Below are 18,893 nucleotides of genomic sequence, written 5' to 3'. Positions count from 1 at the left end.
AATTCAACCATTCAGTGTCTCTACTATTATATTTTTCTTTTTTAACTGTTTACCTATTTATTATAAGTTATTTTTCTTTACTGATACCTCTTGTTGTTGCACTGTTCCCTTTGCTCCTGTAACACTGCAAATTTCCCTGTATCAATATACTGTATATACAAAATGGACGTAGACACCGTGACGTCACCCGTTGGTTTGTGGACTTTTGAAGCCTCGAGTCTGGCATTTTGTCCGTCGCCATTTTGGTTATTTGCAACCAGAAGTGTCACGAGAGGGTGGAGCTAAGTACAACCGAATGCTGAATAAGACATTTTTAGACGTCCAAAAAGGTTATAATTAACTTTCATGAACTGAAAACATTCTGTGAAAGGGTTAAAGTTGTAAGACGAAAAACAGGGACGACTCCCAGACCGGACAACACCGTGGTAGCGACCTGTCAATCATGAGGTAGCCACGCCCCAAAGCATCCCCTGCTTTGTGGTCTATTTGACTCTAAATGGGACCATAATTTACTAAATGAACATCATGCTGTATTGAAAAAGACTTGAAACTAGCGATTGAGACCATAAACTCAAATTTACAATGGACTTTCGCCCAGGAGACTGGTGTTCGTGTCCCGTGTGAAACCAAAAGTCAACATTGATTTATTTGTCACGTAACTTCCATACTTAAGTAACGCTACTTCCATAGTTATTTTAACCCAAACCACAATGTCCCCTAAAACTAACCAAGTAGTTTTGTTGCCTAAACACAAAAGGCACTGGATCGCTCATGTTGCTAGACATTTGTAAGAAAACACACAAAAGATAACAAAATTAACTTTCTGTAAGATATCCTACGAACCATTGTATGAGGAGGATATGTTGAGAATGTACTTTGAGCATCAGCTTTCAAACCAACGTGGACAAGAAGTCGTTAATGTGCTCTGAAAAAATCTAAATTTGGACAACCGCAAACTGGGCAAGCTCCATCTGTTGATGAAAATCAGATCAGAACAGCTACTAAACGCTGAGGTTGTTTTCTTGACTTCCATTTCCAAAGTCAAGAACGAGCTTTGAACCTCAGCCTAATGTGTTATTTAAGGTTGGAGGACGTTGTTGGTACGACTCCAGTTCTGTTCGTGTTGCTCCTCTCTGTGAACCCTTCAGTTGTAACGGTCTTCCACAGGCCATGTTGCGCTGAAAAACCGTCCGTCCAGACCCGTGCCTCAGTTCTGGGATCAGTGCTAGGTTAGCAGACCGCAAGGCCTGGAAGAGTTCAAGTGATTAACTTTCTGCAAACCACCATCAGGAAGCTTTATAGGACTGGGTCAAATCAAGCTTTGGCAACAAAAAAAAAAGAACCTTACAGTGCGGTTACCACCAATGTCTGCCATATGTCTGGCACCGCCCGCTGACACAGTGTGATAGCATTCCCCTTTTTTATTTCTCACATAACCTAATTTCACAAAAAACCAAACCTTCCTTTTTTTTTTGCTCAGAAGACCTACCCGTGCCTTAATTGTACCTGCTGGCTTTTGTTGCTTTCAAGCCAGTGGGGAAAAGTGGCAGGGGAAAGATTATCTTTGTAACACCTCTGCACTGCATCACTGTGTATTTTTTCCTCTTGTGAGTGGATTTCATGGTTGAGAGTGCAATTTGAAATAGGATTAACAGTAGGTGTCGGGTAGTGTTAGCTAAACCTCTTTATGTCAGGTACGGCAGAGAGAAGTCTGTCACTGCGTCTGCCTGAACCCTTTCACCACTGAACATTGCTTGAGGGGGATTCTTTAAATATTACTAAAACTGTATTTGTATTCATCAAAGGGCTGCGAGGCAGGCAGGCGCAACACAATGCTGCGGTTTATACCTATAAAAAGCAGAAGAAAGAAGACACACATGCAGTATTAGACAGCTTCGACGTGTACTGCCAATATGGGCGCAAAATGCAGCCTTTTGTTTTTTTGGGGGAAGAAAAAAAAGGCCTCTTTTTTTAAAAATCTAAGTGCCTGGGTGACATTGGGAGGCCACATGGTTGGCTGCGGCCCAGACCCACAGAGAGGATGCATTCCTGGGATGGCCATTGGCAGTGTACGGGGCCGAGATGCCCAACCCATACGCTCCCACAGTTTCCGCACACAGCAGCGAGTCCCGCTGGAAAACAACACTTTCGGCAGTCTTATGTAACTGGGGTTGGTTGTAAAGAAAAGGGAGGGCTGGAGGGAGGGATTATGGACTGATGGAGGGAAAGAGAAAAAAAAAGAGGGAAGGTTGTTTAAGGCTGAACATTGAAACAAAGTTAAGTGCTGTAATAGACATGCCCAAAGCTGGTGTATAGCCTAACCCAAAGATTCCCAACTAGGTGTCACTGAGGACAAACACAATGCAGGTTTTCATTTAAAAAAAAAAAAAAAGCGCACCACAGCAGGCAATTTCAGTCATTAGTCCTTCTTTGGTTGAACACATGCTAATTAATGGCTTGAGCTGCTGTAGTCTTTGAAATTAGAAAGCATGTTTTAGCTGTATTATCCTTTGTCAGGGCTCATTAGCGCTTGTAGCTAAAATTCATTCTTAAAGGCCTTTACAGACCGGGGGTACACCATCGCCTATGAATATTCAGGCTGGTCTCATACACTGTTTGTAGCTATACCTACGAAAAGTAATGCACTGTAATTCAATTTGTGTGTAATTCACATAAACCTGAGGAAGTTGTTTCCTGTGAAGACGAAAGTTTATTTTTGAAAAGACTGTGTGCGTGTAACGAGCGGATTGTGTTGCTGGACATTCGTAGGAAAACGAACAAAAAAGGAGGAATAACTTTATCATAAGATATCGTACGAACCATTGCATGAGAATTCGTTGAAATATAATATGTCTAGATGACGGCTGAATTGAACGTGATTGGTTGATGCCTTTATTTGCGGTGCGAAAGCTCAGGAAAATCAACCTCACATTTCTGAAAAAAAAGTAAATGGCTTTTCGCCGTGTAAAATTTCTTGTTCTGTGTGAAAGTATTCATGACAAAAATAACAGTTTGAAAAAACAGACGTGTTAATCAATTGCATGAAAAAAATGCCACGAAATGTCCCGAAATCACGCAAGAATTGCGAAAAAACATCTTGTCAGGCTTCAAGTAACGCGTTTGTGTCCAACAAACTAGAGCACGGACCAATCAGCGTCCTGTGAGGAGCCACCGCAGCTGTGGGTGTGGCTTAGAAGGGGCAAAGAACGGCACTGAAGGCTTTTCACGATGGAAAATATGTTTCCGCTCTTCTCCCGACTGGCCTCAGCAAGAGTTTGATTGACAGATGGTTCATCCAATCACCTGACAAGTATTTTTGAAAAGTGCCTGCCCTTTTCCAAACAGTTTCCAATGAGGGATTCTCGGATCGTTCTGTGTAACAAACCATCTTGGCGAGTCAGGTTAGGAGCATGGTAACGTTGCTGAAAAGTCAGATGGGTCAAGACACAAGTGGTCAGACAATACGATTAATAGCCAAAACTACAAAAGTTTTAAGAAACCAAATTTTTCCTAAAAGCTGGTTCTGGTTCAAGCTCCTTGAGGGAGCTGCAAGGTCTTGACAGATTTATTTCCATTATGTTGCGTTGGCATAAAGACGTCCATGGGCCACGGTTGAATTTCAGCTTTATGATTAAATGAAGAGAAACTGCTCGGGGTGCCACCATCTTCTTCCTTTTCTGTTTTGTGCCTCATTATGAGCCAAGAAGAGCACATCCCAACTTTCCTGATTGGAGGCGGTGGCAGCAGTCAGTGTTACTCAACAGTTGAAAGCCTCAGGGTTTCCCAAGGCAGGGAGTGGCATCCCCCCTCCGCCAGTAAACACATCAATAATCCTGCAGGTTGACTGACTGGCTCACTGGAATAAAGCACGAAAATGAAGGAGGAAGACCTGTGGAGAGGAGGCAATTAGTGTTCACTCTAAGGTGTGCGGGTCCATGGAGTAAGTTAGCGATGTAGTGTTAAAAAAGGAGGGTAAACCCTGAGTCCCAGTTGGTGATCAGCCTAATGCAAACAAGATAAAAGAAAAATCAATTTGATTCTCGTAAAAAGAGTTAACTTTTCCCCATTATGAGCCCATTTTCATGTATCGCAACTTCCATAAACTTCCATAAAAAATACACTTCTTCACCTTAAAGATCGACGTCATCCCTATGTGTCCGGTACCAGCAGGTCTGGGATGGGTTTAGCCTAACTCTGTCAAAAATATAAAAAAATATGCCTTCCAAAGCTTCCCTTCTCGTGCAATGTAGAAATAGAAATGTAAAAAACAGATACTGTGGTCCATGTATTTCACAACAAGTCTCCATACCTAAATGACAAAGTGGGTCATGCCAGTGCTTTACAAAACAACCCACATGAAGATTTACTGATCTGCCACCTCTAAGGTTGAAGCAGTAATTGATTTTTTGGGCCTCTTGGGGACAGTGGAGCAGGGTTACAGTTTGGGTTGCTATAAACACAACAACGGCATATTATCACCTTATAAAGTTGTTGTGCTGAATGTGTGCAAATCCTTGCCTATTTAAGGGATTTGTACAGACATGGAGCAACATTGCCATTCATTTTGGAGTCATGTTTCTGGCCACCTCGCAGATAACTTTGTCTGCTTACTGTTTAGTGCTCGTCAGGTACAGTAAAGTGTTTCTTATATTTGATTGAAAACAGCTGCCTGCAGCTGGAAATGAGGTTATGAGAGAGGTGAGGCTGAACCAAAACAGGGAGCTGAAAGATGATGAAACCCTTTCTGCAGAGCAGAGTGGAACTGCACAGTCACTATGAGTGACCCGTTTGACATTTACACAAGTAAATAAGACAGCTTTAGAGCTGTGTGAACTGCATTTTATTTGACTTTTACCTGGGATACACATGCTAAGCTAGACTAACGCCCTGAAGCCACAGGCGCAGTTTGCGTTGGTTCAGTGGGCTCCCCGAACCCCCTAGTAGCTGTAGCCTATCTTTTTATAATAACACAGAATAAGAAACCAACAAGTGGTGTTTGTATTTACCTGGTGGAGATCCCAATACACTACCGACTTTGTGACTCAACTGTTTTAGGCTATATGCTAAGGTTCATATTAGACGCCACGGGGTATGGTTTTGCGGTTTGTGCGAGTTCGGTTTCTATTGGTAACTCTCATTATATTCCATCAATCATTGTCCATATAGTGTTTTTGTTTCTGGCAGAAAAGTGAAAAGTAATGCACTGTAATTCGTATATATCCCACGTAATAAATTTGTGTGTAATTCACGTAATCGTGAACCAGGAAGTATAAAGAGTGAGAACCGACGTGTAGGGAGGAGGTCGGGGTGGATTGTTGAGTCTGAAAACACCAGACTTTTGCCCAGGAGACTGGTGTCAACATTGATTTATTTGTCATGTAACTTCCCTACTTAAGTTACGCCACTTCCAGAGTTATTTTAATCCAAACTAAGATCTTCTCCTAAACCTAACTAAGTAGTTTTCTTGCCTAAACCTAACCACCAAGTTGTTTCCAGTGAAGACAGAAGTTTATTTTGGAAAGACTGCATGCATGTAACCAGCGGAAATTGACACGTGCTGCTGGACATTCGTAGGAAAACGAATGAAAAAGGAGGAACAACTTACGAACCGTTGTATGAGGATAAGTTGCACAGTGACGACACTAGCGCTTTTTTGAAAAGTTTAGAGATTTTCAACTAGAAGCGCTCGGAGCGGCCGCACAAAAAAGACACTGGGTGCAGAGCTTATTATCGAGGTAGCCACATGCACTCTCTCCTCATCATATGCCTTTCACACAGGTCGCGGTTTGCGCTGCGGTCGTCAATGGGTTCAGTGCATATCACGGTGAGCTGCGCCCGCGAGCTGCATGCTCGTGCTTTGCTCGGTGCAGCAAAACAGCCGCTGTTGCGTCGCGCAAGCTATTGTAAATAACAAGGTTTAAGAGCGCAGTGGTGCCGTTGCCGCGTTCTATGTGAAAGCCCCATAAGGAACAATTGAAAAAAAGACGCTGCTGCGGTGCTTTTTACCTGCTGGTATCATGATTATTCATTTTCGTGTAGCCTAAACAAACCTCTGTTGTACACATTACATTTCCTCTAGGTTTTTTTTGTGAACGCCCAACATTAAAGTTCAAACTGCGCCTAGGTGTGGAGCTACATTAGCTACATTATGTCTGCACTAGAGAGATGAAGTTGATTTTATTCTGCTCATCTGACCTCAGGTATATTTCCCCAATCCACTGGACAGATTTATTGCCACCCTAAAGTGTGTGGCATAGGTTATTTACCTTTCACTACATCCCCTCATTTGGGCATCGGTGGACTTAGAGATCAATAAGAAGAGGCAGCTTGAGGGCGGTGGCAGTGACAGTCAATATGCATATCATCAATATTTGATGCTGAGAAAACAGAGGGACAACGGATAAACACGAATCTCACACAAATCCAGTTGGTAGTTAATCTGACAAATAATAGCTGGAAACGAAACACTGATGTAGAAATATGTTTCTTGGAAGAGCTGAGTGTTCAGGCTCACTGTTCACATGTTGCACAGTATTTCTGACAAATCCACCCCCCACCCCTCCTGTGAGAAAACATGTAATTGTCTGTCTGCGTTGTGTCGTGTCCAGCCGTGTGACTCATGTTTCTCATGTTTGTCATGTTTACGCTGCGGCGGTACATCACCTAGCCGTGATGACGAGGACTTTAGCTGGAAGCCACAGCTGAACACGCTATATCCACCCTGCTGGCACGGACTCAGTGTTTTCATTCCATATGATAGGAGTCACACCACATTCCTGTTACAACTTCTCTGCGGCACATAAAAAATCTCCTCTCGAAAACCGCAGAGCCATGTGTTTTGAATTTTCCCTCTGTTTGTTCCCATTTACAGCATCTCTCTCCACTTATTCTCTCTCTCTCTCTCTCTCTCTCTCTCTCTCTCTCTCTCTCTCTCTCTCTCTCTCTCTCTCTCTCTCTCTCTCTCTCTCTCTCTCTCTCTCACTCACACACACACAAACACACTGATCGCTCTCTCTCTCCTCTTCATGTTGATAGGCCCATTTAGTCCTCATGAAAGCATTCCATTTAGGTGCATTTGAGGTTATGGTTGTCACTGACAACCGGCTGTCAAAAGAGTGGCAGCCTCTATCAGTGTTGGGGGTTTCCAACACACAACACACAGAGCAGCTATTGATGGAGGAGCCCACTTTATGGACTCAGACCCACCAAAGACAACAGTGTGGGACAAAGACGGCGAAGAATCACCCCCATCTGATAATTTAATGTTATTTAATTTGATCATAATGCACAGTTTAGATGGATAGGTGGAGAGGAGTTCGGTGGTTTCACCTGCAAAAAGTAATGTGATTAAGAGGGGGGAAAAAAATAAAATAAAAAAGATGTAAATGGAAATAGTCCAAACATATAAATCACGTTTTGATGGTGGGAATGAGAAAGCAGGGCTGTATAGCTACTCTTTAGCCCATTTCCATTACAGGAACTTTCTCATGCAACCCATGAACCATTTACGTGTGTTTACCTGCGTTTTGACAGGAGGAACAATGGTCTAAAATGACTCAATCATAGTTCCTGGTACCAAAAGAAAGTCTGTTCAGTTACACTGCATTACGTACTGTGGTCTTTATGGATGTGCGTTAGTTAGTTTGTTTACCCGTCACAGAGTTAGTAATTAACATATGGCGTTTTATCAACCAAAATCTTTCCCTAACCTAAACCAAGTGTTTTAGTTTTCCAATCCTAACCAGATGTTAATCAGACTTTACACAATCTGTCCCTAATCTTTAGCATACCAAAGTTGCCACGTCAAGATGTATAAACAAAATAATGAGTTTAACTCTGGGTTTTGCAGATTATCTATTTTCTTGTTAATAAAAACATAAGTATTGCTGGTATTTTACGAGCTAAATCAAGTAGTTTGGGCTCAATGTGTTTAAATTTGATCACTTTTAGGCCAACGAAATGATAAACACATGAAGGCTTCAGCGTTTCTAGCCCAGAAGTGCATCCCTGTGAGTGTGGTGGAGGCTTTGAAACAGCATTTACGCTTTAAAGGTTCTCTATATGATATTCAGAGCATTAATATAGCAGCAAAAAACGATTTGCTATGTAAAGATACAGAGGAGTAATGTCTACCTGAGCAGAGAATGAAGTCACTCTCCCTCTGTGTGTGTGTGTTGTAATCCGAGATTCTCCATGCTTTGTTGGCATAGCCGGACCGACTGCGCGTGCCTTTTGGTGCATATTGATGCATGTGAGCGTGCCCCACTGGCTAGACCACGGCCGCTGATCTGCTCTGCTTTCATATAGCGGATAAACCTGATAATATGTTTCCGTGACAACGCTGTCGCGGAAGCGTAGCACCCACCCTCCGTTCTCCCTCAGGTTAACACTGTTAGCTCTGTCAGAAGCGTCGCCGTTGTTTTCACTGTTAGCACTGTTAGAAATGCCGGCTCAGCCGCCAGCATGTTGAGAGCCGTGCGCAGGCAACCGAAATGCTCCCAATCTCACATTTAGCACCTTTAAATTGAATAAATCAAATACCAAAAAAAGGAAAAAAGAAAAATCCAAATAATAACACAATTTTGGGAAAGTAAAAGTGAGGGGCTACCGCTCCGGGAGAAAGAATTAATTACTTATATATAGAGATTTACTTAGTTATGCGCAACTGTACGAGATGTCTTACTTATGGATTAAATTAGAAAATACATAAATGTTGACCAAAGGTCATCATGAATTATAAATAATGCAAATCAAGGCCACGGATCACGAAGCTGTCGGCTGTCTCGTTAATCTAAACTACATAGAAACACCAGGTGTAACCTTCACAAGTATTTACAAATGAAACGTATAGGTTTTTTTTTACTTTTAAAAAAAAAACACAGACAAAATTTAAAAGATTGTGAAGAGTTTCTTTGAAGAGACTTGTATTAATTGATTTGATACTGCCAATTAAAGTGGCAGTAGGCAGTATATTTTTGGCATCATTGGACAAAAATTCCATATTAACCTTTCAGCATATTGTAATTCAAGTGTTCTGAGAGATAACTAGACTTCTGCACCTCCTCATGGCTCTGTTTTCAGGCTTTAGAAAATCTAGCCCGTGACGGGAGACTTTGACCAATCACAGGTCATTTCATTGAGAGAGCGTTCCTATTGGCTGTGCTCCGGTGATGTGACTGGAACGTTGCGTTCCTTCACCAGATTTTACAATGGCGGCGGCGTTACAAACTTTGTCATTATAGAAACAGGCATTAACATAACATAATATTGATTCATATTTGATCAGCGCTGCCTACTTTGACCGTTTGGTCGGAGTTCAGAGTGATTGACAGCTGGCTCTCATAGATGGCAGCTGTACAGCTGACCTCAGATCAGCTCTTACTGCTTGTTTTCCTCCAGTCTGTGATATCTTGCAGATGCCGTTAGGAGCACTGGAGGACACCGTAGGACACAGAGGCACATGATTTTTTTCAGGTTACCCGTTTCATGTACTACTGTCACGATATAGTGACCGTTTTATAAAAATAACTTTTTTTAATCATATTTGCTCCAATCTCGCCTACTTCAGCTTTAAGTTATTAAATAACAAAATCAAAGCAGGGAAATAAAGTTACCATTTCTCTTTATTCATTAATAATTGAATCAAAAACTCATGACGATTACCACTTTTGAAGAAATATGATATAAACATGATGATAAACTACAAAATATAAATTTGCCTGCTGTTACATGACTGCCTTTAGAAATTGTATTGTTGGGAATATCACACACACACACACACACACACACGCACACACATTCTCCTCCTCCTCTGGAAACCTGTTCTGGAGGGAGTGACTTGATCCAAGCAGCGTCCAATTATATGGAAGCAGCACTTATTCCACTTTATTCCGGGCTACAGTTAAGTGGCTTGAAGCCTTCAGAGACAACACGGTGCTCGTAGTATAAAGCCAGAGCAGTAGGCAGAGAGAGAGAGAGAGAGACGGTACCCATGTGACATGTGAGCGGAGAGAGAGAGCCAAAGACAAAGGTAGAGAAAAAAGATCTACTACAGCAAAGTGAGGCGTCTGGCGGCGGCGCGCAGAGGAGACACACACACACACAGAGGAGGATGCTCCAAATCAAATCCATAAGGGCTTCTTGTGTTTTTTTTTTTTCTTCTTCTTCTTCTTCCTCGCGTCTGGAAAAATTCACGGCTTCATATAAATGATTCATGAGAGCCTGTTTCTATTTCTAAGGGGAGTAATTGCGCTCTTTGCAGTAGAGTTTTCCAGCTGAAGCAGCGGTCGGTCACCAAAACCAAATCTGCAGAAAAAGACGCACGAGATATAAAGTCAGTTGATTTTTGTGGAGTTTGCGTTCCGTTTAACCTGCTACTGGACCTCCTCATCTGTCAAAAAGATCAACTGTTGCTGCAGCCGGAGCGAGCACACACAGAGACACACAGAGAGAGACAGAGAGAGAGTGCGTCTGGATAATTCATAATGGATGTTTGACCGTCACTCGGTCCTGCATGCAGCCGGTGTTGTGCAAATTAACATGGAAGAGAGACTGATACTGTTGTTGATGCCTCGGATACACCTTCATCTGTCCTGATGTGATGCACACATTGTTGCACTGAGGAGAATATGAGAATATCCCACACTGCTGCTGCCGGCTTATTCATACTGCTCCATCACCTCTCTGTGTGAAACATTTTATTCTTTCTATTAAGGGACATTTTTAACTCATTTAACAGGCTTCTTTCTTTTTTTTTTATTATAGTGACCTTGCCTTGATTTTTTTAACATCTATTCAAGCGGGAGATCATCATCATGCTGATGATGATGAAGAACAGCGGCGGCGGCATGATGGATGCGCATCAGGTTGATATCGATTCGGAATTTGCGCCTCACAGTCGCTCGCGGTCGTGCACCTGGCCGCTGCCGCCGTGTCCGGAGGATTTCCCCGGTGGCGGTGGTGGAGGTGGAGGAGGAGAAGAAGAAGAGGCGAGCCGAGGTCTGGCCGCCCTGGCGTCGGTCAAAGTGGAGCAGTACAACGTGCCGCCCGCGTGCCGCCGGGCCGCCGAGAGAAAAGGCGGCGCGCCGGCGGAGCTCGCGCACCCGGCAGCCCCGGTACCGGTCCCGGTTGCCGCTCCTCCTGCCGCCTGCATGTCCGGAGCTGCTGCCGCTGCGCTCGACGCGGCCGGCCAGCTGCGCAAAGCCAAGTCGTCCAGGAGGAACGCGTGGGGTAACCTGTCTTACGCAGACCTGATCACCCGGGCCATCGAGAGCACCCCGGAGAAGAGACTCACCCTGTCGCAGATCTACGACTGGATGGTTCGCTTTGTTCCTTATTTCAAGGATAAAGGCGACAGCAACAGTTCCGCCGGATGGAAGGTAAGGGCCACATGTAAATATGGGAAATGGACTTGCATTTATATAGCTCCTTTCTAGTCTTCTGACCTCTCAAACCTCTTTTACACTACATGTCAGCATTCACCCATTCACACACTGATGGCAGAGGCTGCTAAGGTGCCAACTTTGCCCATCAGGATCTAATCTAAATACTCATTCACACACACCTTCGGGAGCAATTTGGGGTTTAAGTGTCTTGCTCAAGGACACATCGACATGTGACCTGGAGGAGCAGCCGGGGATCGAACCACCGACCTTCCGATGGTTGGTGGTAGACCTGCTCTACCCTCTGAGCCAACAGCCGCATTAAAAAAGCATTTTCTGACACCACATGGTTGAAGGTTTTTTAGTGGAGAAGCGGCCACTATATTTAGCCTTTAGTCTGTCTGTGTCTCTGCAGCTATAACTCCTTTCCTGCATATCTCAAAGCCACATAATTGACCCCTGGTTGGTTCCAGCAATTTATGTCAGTGGCGTGTCCCCGTGTCACTCCACACTACAATGTGTGGAAAGGAAAGGGGCGGTGGAGAAGGGTTCACTGGGTTCATCGTATTTAAAGGATTGCAGTTTTGTGCATATAGGATAGGATAAAGCCACACGGAAACAAACTCCCCCTTCTCTTCTTCACGGTTCTCTTTTGGATAGGCACACTATTACGCGCTGTGACGCATCGCTAAAAGTGTCTCTGGCACCTACATTATTCGGGTCACACTGGGGACAAAGTGTGCCTCCGGTCCGATTTTGCAGCTCCTTCAACTGGAGCGTCACCCCCACGCTGCCCGGTTGGGTGCTCGGGATAAACCGTTTGGAGGCTTTACCCCCCCCCCCCGTGCTATCCAGTGCGCGCACGTTGAATTACGCACAGAGCTGTGCGAAAGCATGGCACAAGGCGAGGGGGGTTTAAAAGGACAATAACAAGAGATGATGACATGGGGTGTCACAGCAAACAGATGTAACTACAGATTATCCCTTAAATTCAAATTAATAGGAAGTTAATCTATTAGATTGGTTGCTGTAATCTACTTAAATTTACCACCCATTCTGTGTGTGCGGATTAATGGTCTTTTGTTTCCAAGCCCTGTACTGTCGCTTCCCCTCCATAATATCCTTTATGTTTGACAAAGTTTAGCTTCTAAAGGCCACTTTTCTGAATTTTCAGCCATTTCAAGAGATCTAATTCTTTAAATTGCAGTTCAGTGAATTCTAATTAAATGTGTTCTTATTATCTGGTAAATATGGACACCAAGCAACACTGTCTAAACTGGGAATTAACATACAAAAACACAAGTGAATAACATTTGAATTGGATCCTTTTGGGAAAGGAGATGAAAACAAAAAACAAAAACATATTTGAAAATCCAATGTGCTGTTTCTCCACTTGTACTTTAGGGTGTTTTGGTGTCGTGGGAGTTTCATCAAAGGGCCACAGTGGTCAACACTGCAATTACTGGGAATTTCTAAAATGCTTGAAACACACTGTAAACTCTTGACAGAACTGGGGAGTAGCCTCAATAACTCCCTTCTTGTTAAATTTGACAGTAGGCGTTAACATTTACTGGCATCGTTCTATCCACGAGCTTGAAAACATCATTCAGCATCATGGCGATCTTAAAGATGGCTGGGAAACATGTTTAAAGGGTCACTCCAGCGATTTAGTAGTTACTTCCGTAATGTTGGGGAACTCACGATAGACAGGTTGAAGACAAATCGTCAAAATTAAAGCAGCTGAGGCCGAGATATCCTGACTTTTATTCCCTACTAGTATGCGTCAAGCGCCAAAAACCCGGTATCCTTCAAGTACCACAATGCAACTCAATAACACTGATCGATATTTTTCACCATTTCCTGACATTTTATAGACCAAATAACTAATCGATTAATTAAGGAAATAATCAACAGATTAATCGACAATGAATATATTGTTTCCATACATATTTTACTCAGTTAGGTTTAGGAAAAAACATCTTAAAATAAGTATGTAAACTAAGTGGTTTTCTAGCCTAAACCAAGTGAGCGTTTTTGTTGCCTAAACCTAACTGCAGCCATTACTGTAGTTTTGTTGCGTGACGTAAAAGTGACACGCAAAAAGAGGCGTACAAATTTAATGATGTTTGTTGCATGTTTTTTAGTGATGTTTGTCACGTGTTTTCCATACTTCTGTTAGAGTTTTTCCATAAGTATTTTACTTAGTTTACCTACTTATTTTAAGATGTTTTCCCTAAACCTAACTAAGTGTTTTTGTTGCCTAAACCTAACTGCAGCGATTACTGTAGTTTTGTTGCATGACGTAAGAGTTACACGCGTAAAGAGGCGTACAAATTTAGTGACGTTTGTTGCGTGTTTCCATACTTCTGTTACAGTTTTTCCATAAATATTTTTACTAAGTTTACCTACTTATTTTAAGATGTTTTCCCTAAACCTGACTTAGTGTTTTTGTTGCCTAAACCTAACTGCAGCCATGATTGTAGTTTTGTTGCATGACGTAAAAGTGTCACCCAAAAAGAGGCGTACAACTTAAGTGATGTTTATTGCATGTTTTCCATACTTCTGTTACAGTTTTTCCAAAAGTATTTTACTTAGTTTACCTACTTATTTTAAGATGTTTTCCCTAAACCTAACTAAGTGGTTTTGTTGCCTAAACCTAACTGCGACCATCACCATAATTTTGGTGTAAAAATGCCATGTGAAAAGCCTAAAATGGCACGCGTACTGTCCTTGTAATGTGCTATTTAAACGCCTCCCCCATGAGATCAGGTTGAGTAAAGTGAGCGGCATGTATAAAATCAGCGGGGTGCCCCTTTAAGATTCTGTTAATGCTTTTTGAAGTTGCGGTTTTCACTTTCCCGTGTGTTTCGTTTCTCTGACACGGCCTGGCGATAGAGGGGAATACAGAGGAGGGAGAAGTCGCTGTGGGATTAACAGACATTTCACACCATCTGTGTGTTTGACATCGAGTTGATCCAAAATCCTCCATCTACTCCTCCTGTCATGTGACAGCATTTTATGATAAGTGACATTGTCTCCGTTCTATTTGTCCCTCTCACAACACACCAGGTTTCTTTCTCCTGCCCCCTCCATCTCATTTGGCTCCGTACCAGCCTCCAATTGAGCAGTACTAAGACGCAGATTAATCTCAATAAAATCACCATTTGATTTCGGTCTGAGCGGAGCAGCAACAACCCCTGTCCAATCTTTATGGTATGGTTGGAGGGGGGGGGAGGGGGGGGTGTTTCAAATTGGATTTAAAGCTGAGCTTAATTCCCGGGGCCTTCGTTCGTGCTGCCCAAAGGACGCCCAGCTTGATACCTGCATCGCCGTTCCAGCTTTTGCGTGGACGTTTTTTGATTGGCTGGTCTGGCAAAGGAAGCTGATTGGTGGAGAGGCTCCAACAAGTCGAGGTGAAAAACAACTTGATTCAATCATAATAACACAGAGAGAGGAGAGACACATGCACGCACATGTTGGACTGTAACAGTTGGCAGCGGTTTTAATGAGATTTGGTGGTACGGAATCGCTCACACACACACACACACACACTTTCATATAATACGTATAATGTCTCACACATTCCTGTGTGTGTTTCTGCTTGGATTGAACATTATTGATGGGGGTGGGTGGGTGAGGGGGGTGTATATACAGTATGGATGGATGGTTGGATGGGATGAGTGGGAGGGAAATAAGATTCAGTCTTGCTATTAAAAGCACTCTTTAAGAGCTGTTGTGTAATCCTGTCTGAGAGCTGCTGCTCAATTCAGCCGCTGGGCTCTTTGTCTTCATCTGGGCCAGCAGCTTCTCCTGCCTCTTAATACCACACACACACACACACACACACACACACACACACACACACTGTTGAGATGTCACTCACTTGTTTAAGTGTCAAGCGTTAAGGCTACAGAGGTGGATTGGATTTCATTCATACGCTCACACACTTCCCGTGTCCGGTGGTAGTGTATGGATTAGTTTGATTGTGGTAACACACACACATACACGTATTGTACATACACACACACACACACACACACACACACACACACACACACACACACACACACACACACACACACACACACACACACACACACACACACACACACACACACAGTGTTGCCTAAGCATCTGACAGCAGTGTTATACCATGATGACTATGTATGGATTTCCCTTACCGTGGAGCAGTAATTGCGGTCAAGTGTTTTGGGCCATGTTTGTTATTGTATCTGAGGTGGGAGGCTGTGTTCGGTCATATGAAGTGAGTTCAGTTCCGTAGGTGGTCACGGTGGTGCCGGTGGTGGTGGTGGTGGTGGTGATGGTGGTGGTGCGGGGGTTTTGCGCTCACACACACGCATTGTTATGTTCATTTCATAAGTGTCTCTGCGTGGGAATGGATGTGCTGAGCTGTGGCCTGTCTGCAGGCTGTACTGTACACAGACTCAGCAGCAGGTAGGAGCTCTCTGACTCTACCTGGAGGCTCCACGGAGCAGCAGCAGCATGTTACAGTAGAAGGAAAGGAACGTCGTGGGTGTGTGAGTGTTGTAATCAGACTGTGATATAATGAGCACACGGCAGCAATACACACGAGGATCAATTATAATACTTACCCTGAAAATACTTAATTTCTGTCTGTTTATTGTCTTTAAAGAGCAACTTAACACCCGGTTTTATCTTGAACACCTCCTTCACTATTACAATGTGTAACCAAGGAACTGTTCATGTAATTTGCTAACTCAAAAAAGTGGATTTAGTGACTCTTCAACTTACAAGAATTTGGTCCATTTAACAGTGTTTTTTCTCATAGTGAGAGTTTCTTTGTTTTGGTCCAACATCTGAGAGACTGCTGCAAACATTTATTACTCCCAGACTACACCCACACTAATACATTTTCAAATGCATAACTCTTGCTACGTTTATGCCTGGCGTCCGCACTACTCCGCCGCTTTAGAACTCCTAAAACGGAGGACGTTTGAAAACGCTGCTGACCCAGTTTTAGTCTGGACAGACAGAAATGGCGACGGTCTTGTCTAGAAGGTAACCTCCAAGTTGTGGAAACGTGCGAAAACTCTTGCGAGACTCGCTGCCCCGATGACTAGGGATGTCACGGTGAGGAAATTTTCCCACCAGTTAATAAACAACGGACATTTTACAAGAAAAGATAATGCTCAATATCTGTTGAACGCTTACTTTGATCTTTAACGTCGGAGGGTTGTGTGTCTGGCCTCTCCGGTCGAGCTTTCGCTGCGGGGCCGCAGGTTTCCACCTGGCGCTGACCGCTCCGTCCTCCAAACGGCGATTGCCTCATTAACGTTGCGATTCCCTTATAGCACTGGGTTTAAATCAGAAATACCTAACACCGTGCAACACCGGTAACACCGACTGTCGCGGCAAGCCTACCAATGACCTATCCTAACCTTAACCATTCAAGGTCAATGCCCAACCATAACCATCTTGCGAGAGTTTTGCAAATTGTGAGGTACCATCTAGACACAGTATCTAAATTTGTATTAGGGAAGTGATTTTTTTTCTATGTCCATAGATATCTAGGCTATGTAATTGCTCATGAATGCACCAAGCGTTTGGATAATTTTGAAGCTACGTGTCCACACAGACTTCTGTCAAAATGATACATATTCCCTCCACACCTGTAGAGCTCTGACTGCTACCTGACGCGAACCCTACGGCTCCTGACAGACTATTCGGTCGGGTTTGGGGTTGTTTTGCAGGTTTATTTCAAATGTAATTTATTAAGAAGATTCTCTCATTCTGTCTCCGACTGTGGCAATCGTCTGCATCCATGCGTGTCAAGTGTTGCAAGTAGATTCGAAAATGTCCAGCTGGGACGACAGATAACGAAATCACTTCCTCCTTCACACATTCACTTCTCCCTATATAACAAACGCTCACTAGTTAAAACTCTATAGTGAGCAGCAAATTGCGATTTTTGACACCTACGAATGATCATCATCTCGCATCATCACCGACAGCTGTAGAGTCGCATGACTCTAATTTTGACATCTATAAATGTGTCTCATTGCATTATGGGATTGTAAGCACAAAGTAACACATAAACCTCTTCTACAGGATGCAATATAGAGAATGCATTTCACATGTTGACACTCAAAATGGTTGAGCTTGGTTGGAAAAAGGTGATGTCACATAATATCTAAAGATAGATTTTTTTCAAAACTTTGACTTTAGTCGTGGATATTTAATGTCATCTAGAAAACCAAGCTCTCAAGGGCTTTAAAGCCTCCCGACGCCCACGCAGGTGTTTTCAGTTAATCTGGATGATTCGACCTCTTCTCAGGACTGTGTGGGCGTGTTTAGACTCACTGAGTGACGTCTTCCTGAGTCTCCTGTTAGCTCCGTTGAACCTGTTAGGGCGGGACAAATTACGCCTTTGTCATTCTGATTGGTAGATGAAGATTTTTTGTGACCTAATCATTTCCCATCAAAGCATCAGAGCAGAGGTCTTATCAGCCAGAATAAGTGGTAAACCTTCTATAACACACCATTAAAAGTTTTAAGATGATCCTCTATTGGCAATGTACTAAAACTTAAAGGTCCCATATTGGAAAAAGTGAGATTGTCATGCCTATTATAGTATAAAGCAGGTTTAAATACTATATAAATACTGTGAAAGTATTGAAACGTTCAATATACGGAGAAATACGCACAGCCCATATTCAGAAATTGTGCGTTTGAAACAAGCCGTTAGGATTTCTGTCCATTTGTGATGTCACAAATATACAACATTTAGACCATTACATGGTTTTAAACGTAAACATTCTCAATGTGTCCCAGTTTATTTCCTGTTGCAGTGGATGTAAATAACATCAGCTGACAGGAGATAAACATGGACCCAAACTGTTTTCTAGCAACGCAATTCCATTGCAATTCCGTTGAAATGAGCTAAAACGGAGCATTTCAAACAGAGGCATATTCAGGCAGACAGTATGAGGAAAATAAATGTTTTTTTTTAACATTACAGCATGTAAACATGTTCTATTAGAAACACAAAATACAGTATGAACCTGAAAATGAGCATGATATGGGACCTTTAACAGGTGAAAGCTGGTTGCAGTATCTTAGCTTATTTTGAAATTCCTGAAAAGAAGACAAAATAAATCCTCTAAAAATATTTATTGGGTGTGAAAACCTATTTTATACGTTAAATAGGCACCTGCGACCCCTAGTGGTGGCTGCAACACCTGCATCTTTCACTCAGGCAATAACCTTAAACTTTAAAAATAAAAAAAAAACATAAACTGTTTTCAAATTGTGGGTAGAATGTGTTACCTCGGGCCGTGTCGACGCTATTTTCACTGTTACCGTGGTATGGTTTGTAACAGGCTGTTAAAGGAGCTTCAAATGTACACCATGGATTGTCCTGCAATCAGTTTGTGTGCATAAAACATGGCAATAAAGTTTGCTATTTGTTTGTACTGCTCTGTGCTTCGTGTGTGGCTTGTAGCGGTTAGTCTAGTGGTCGGGTGTTGTCGC

General features: G+C 42.9%; 2 protein-coding genes across 2 annotated transcripts in view; one reads left to right on the top strand and one right to left on the bottom strand.

The window, feature by feature from the left end:
* Positions 1 to 18,893, bottom strand: part of rpl15 (ribosomal protein L15) — a 332,935-nt gene that overhangs the window by 225,942 nt on the left and 88,100 nt on the right. The window lies entirely within an intron of this gene.
* The window catches only part of foxo6b (forkhead box O6 b), a 50,558-nt gene continuing 41,546 nt past the window's right edge, over positions 9,882 to 18,893 (top strand). The window contains exon 1 of the mRNA XM_074613235.1: positions 9,882 to 11,378. Within this exon, the coding sequence (XP_074469336.1) occupies positions 10,815 to 11,378 (564 nt within the window). The 5' untranslated portion in view covers positions 9,882 to 10,814. The remainder of the gene's footprint in view (positions 11,379 to 18,893) is intronic.

The sequence above is a fragment of the Sebastes fasciatus genome, chromosome 17 (genome assembly GCF_043250625.1).
Source record: "Sebastes fasciatus isolate fSebFas1 chromosome 17, fSebFas1.pri, whole genome shotgun sequence".
Classification (NCBI taxonomy): Eukaryota; Metazoa; Chordata; class Actinopteri; order Perciformes; family Sebastidae; genus Sebastes; species Sebastes fasciatus.
Note: the sequence above shows the minus strand (reverse complement) of the source record. Positions and strands in the feature narration are given on the sequence as shown.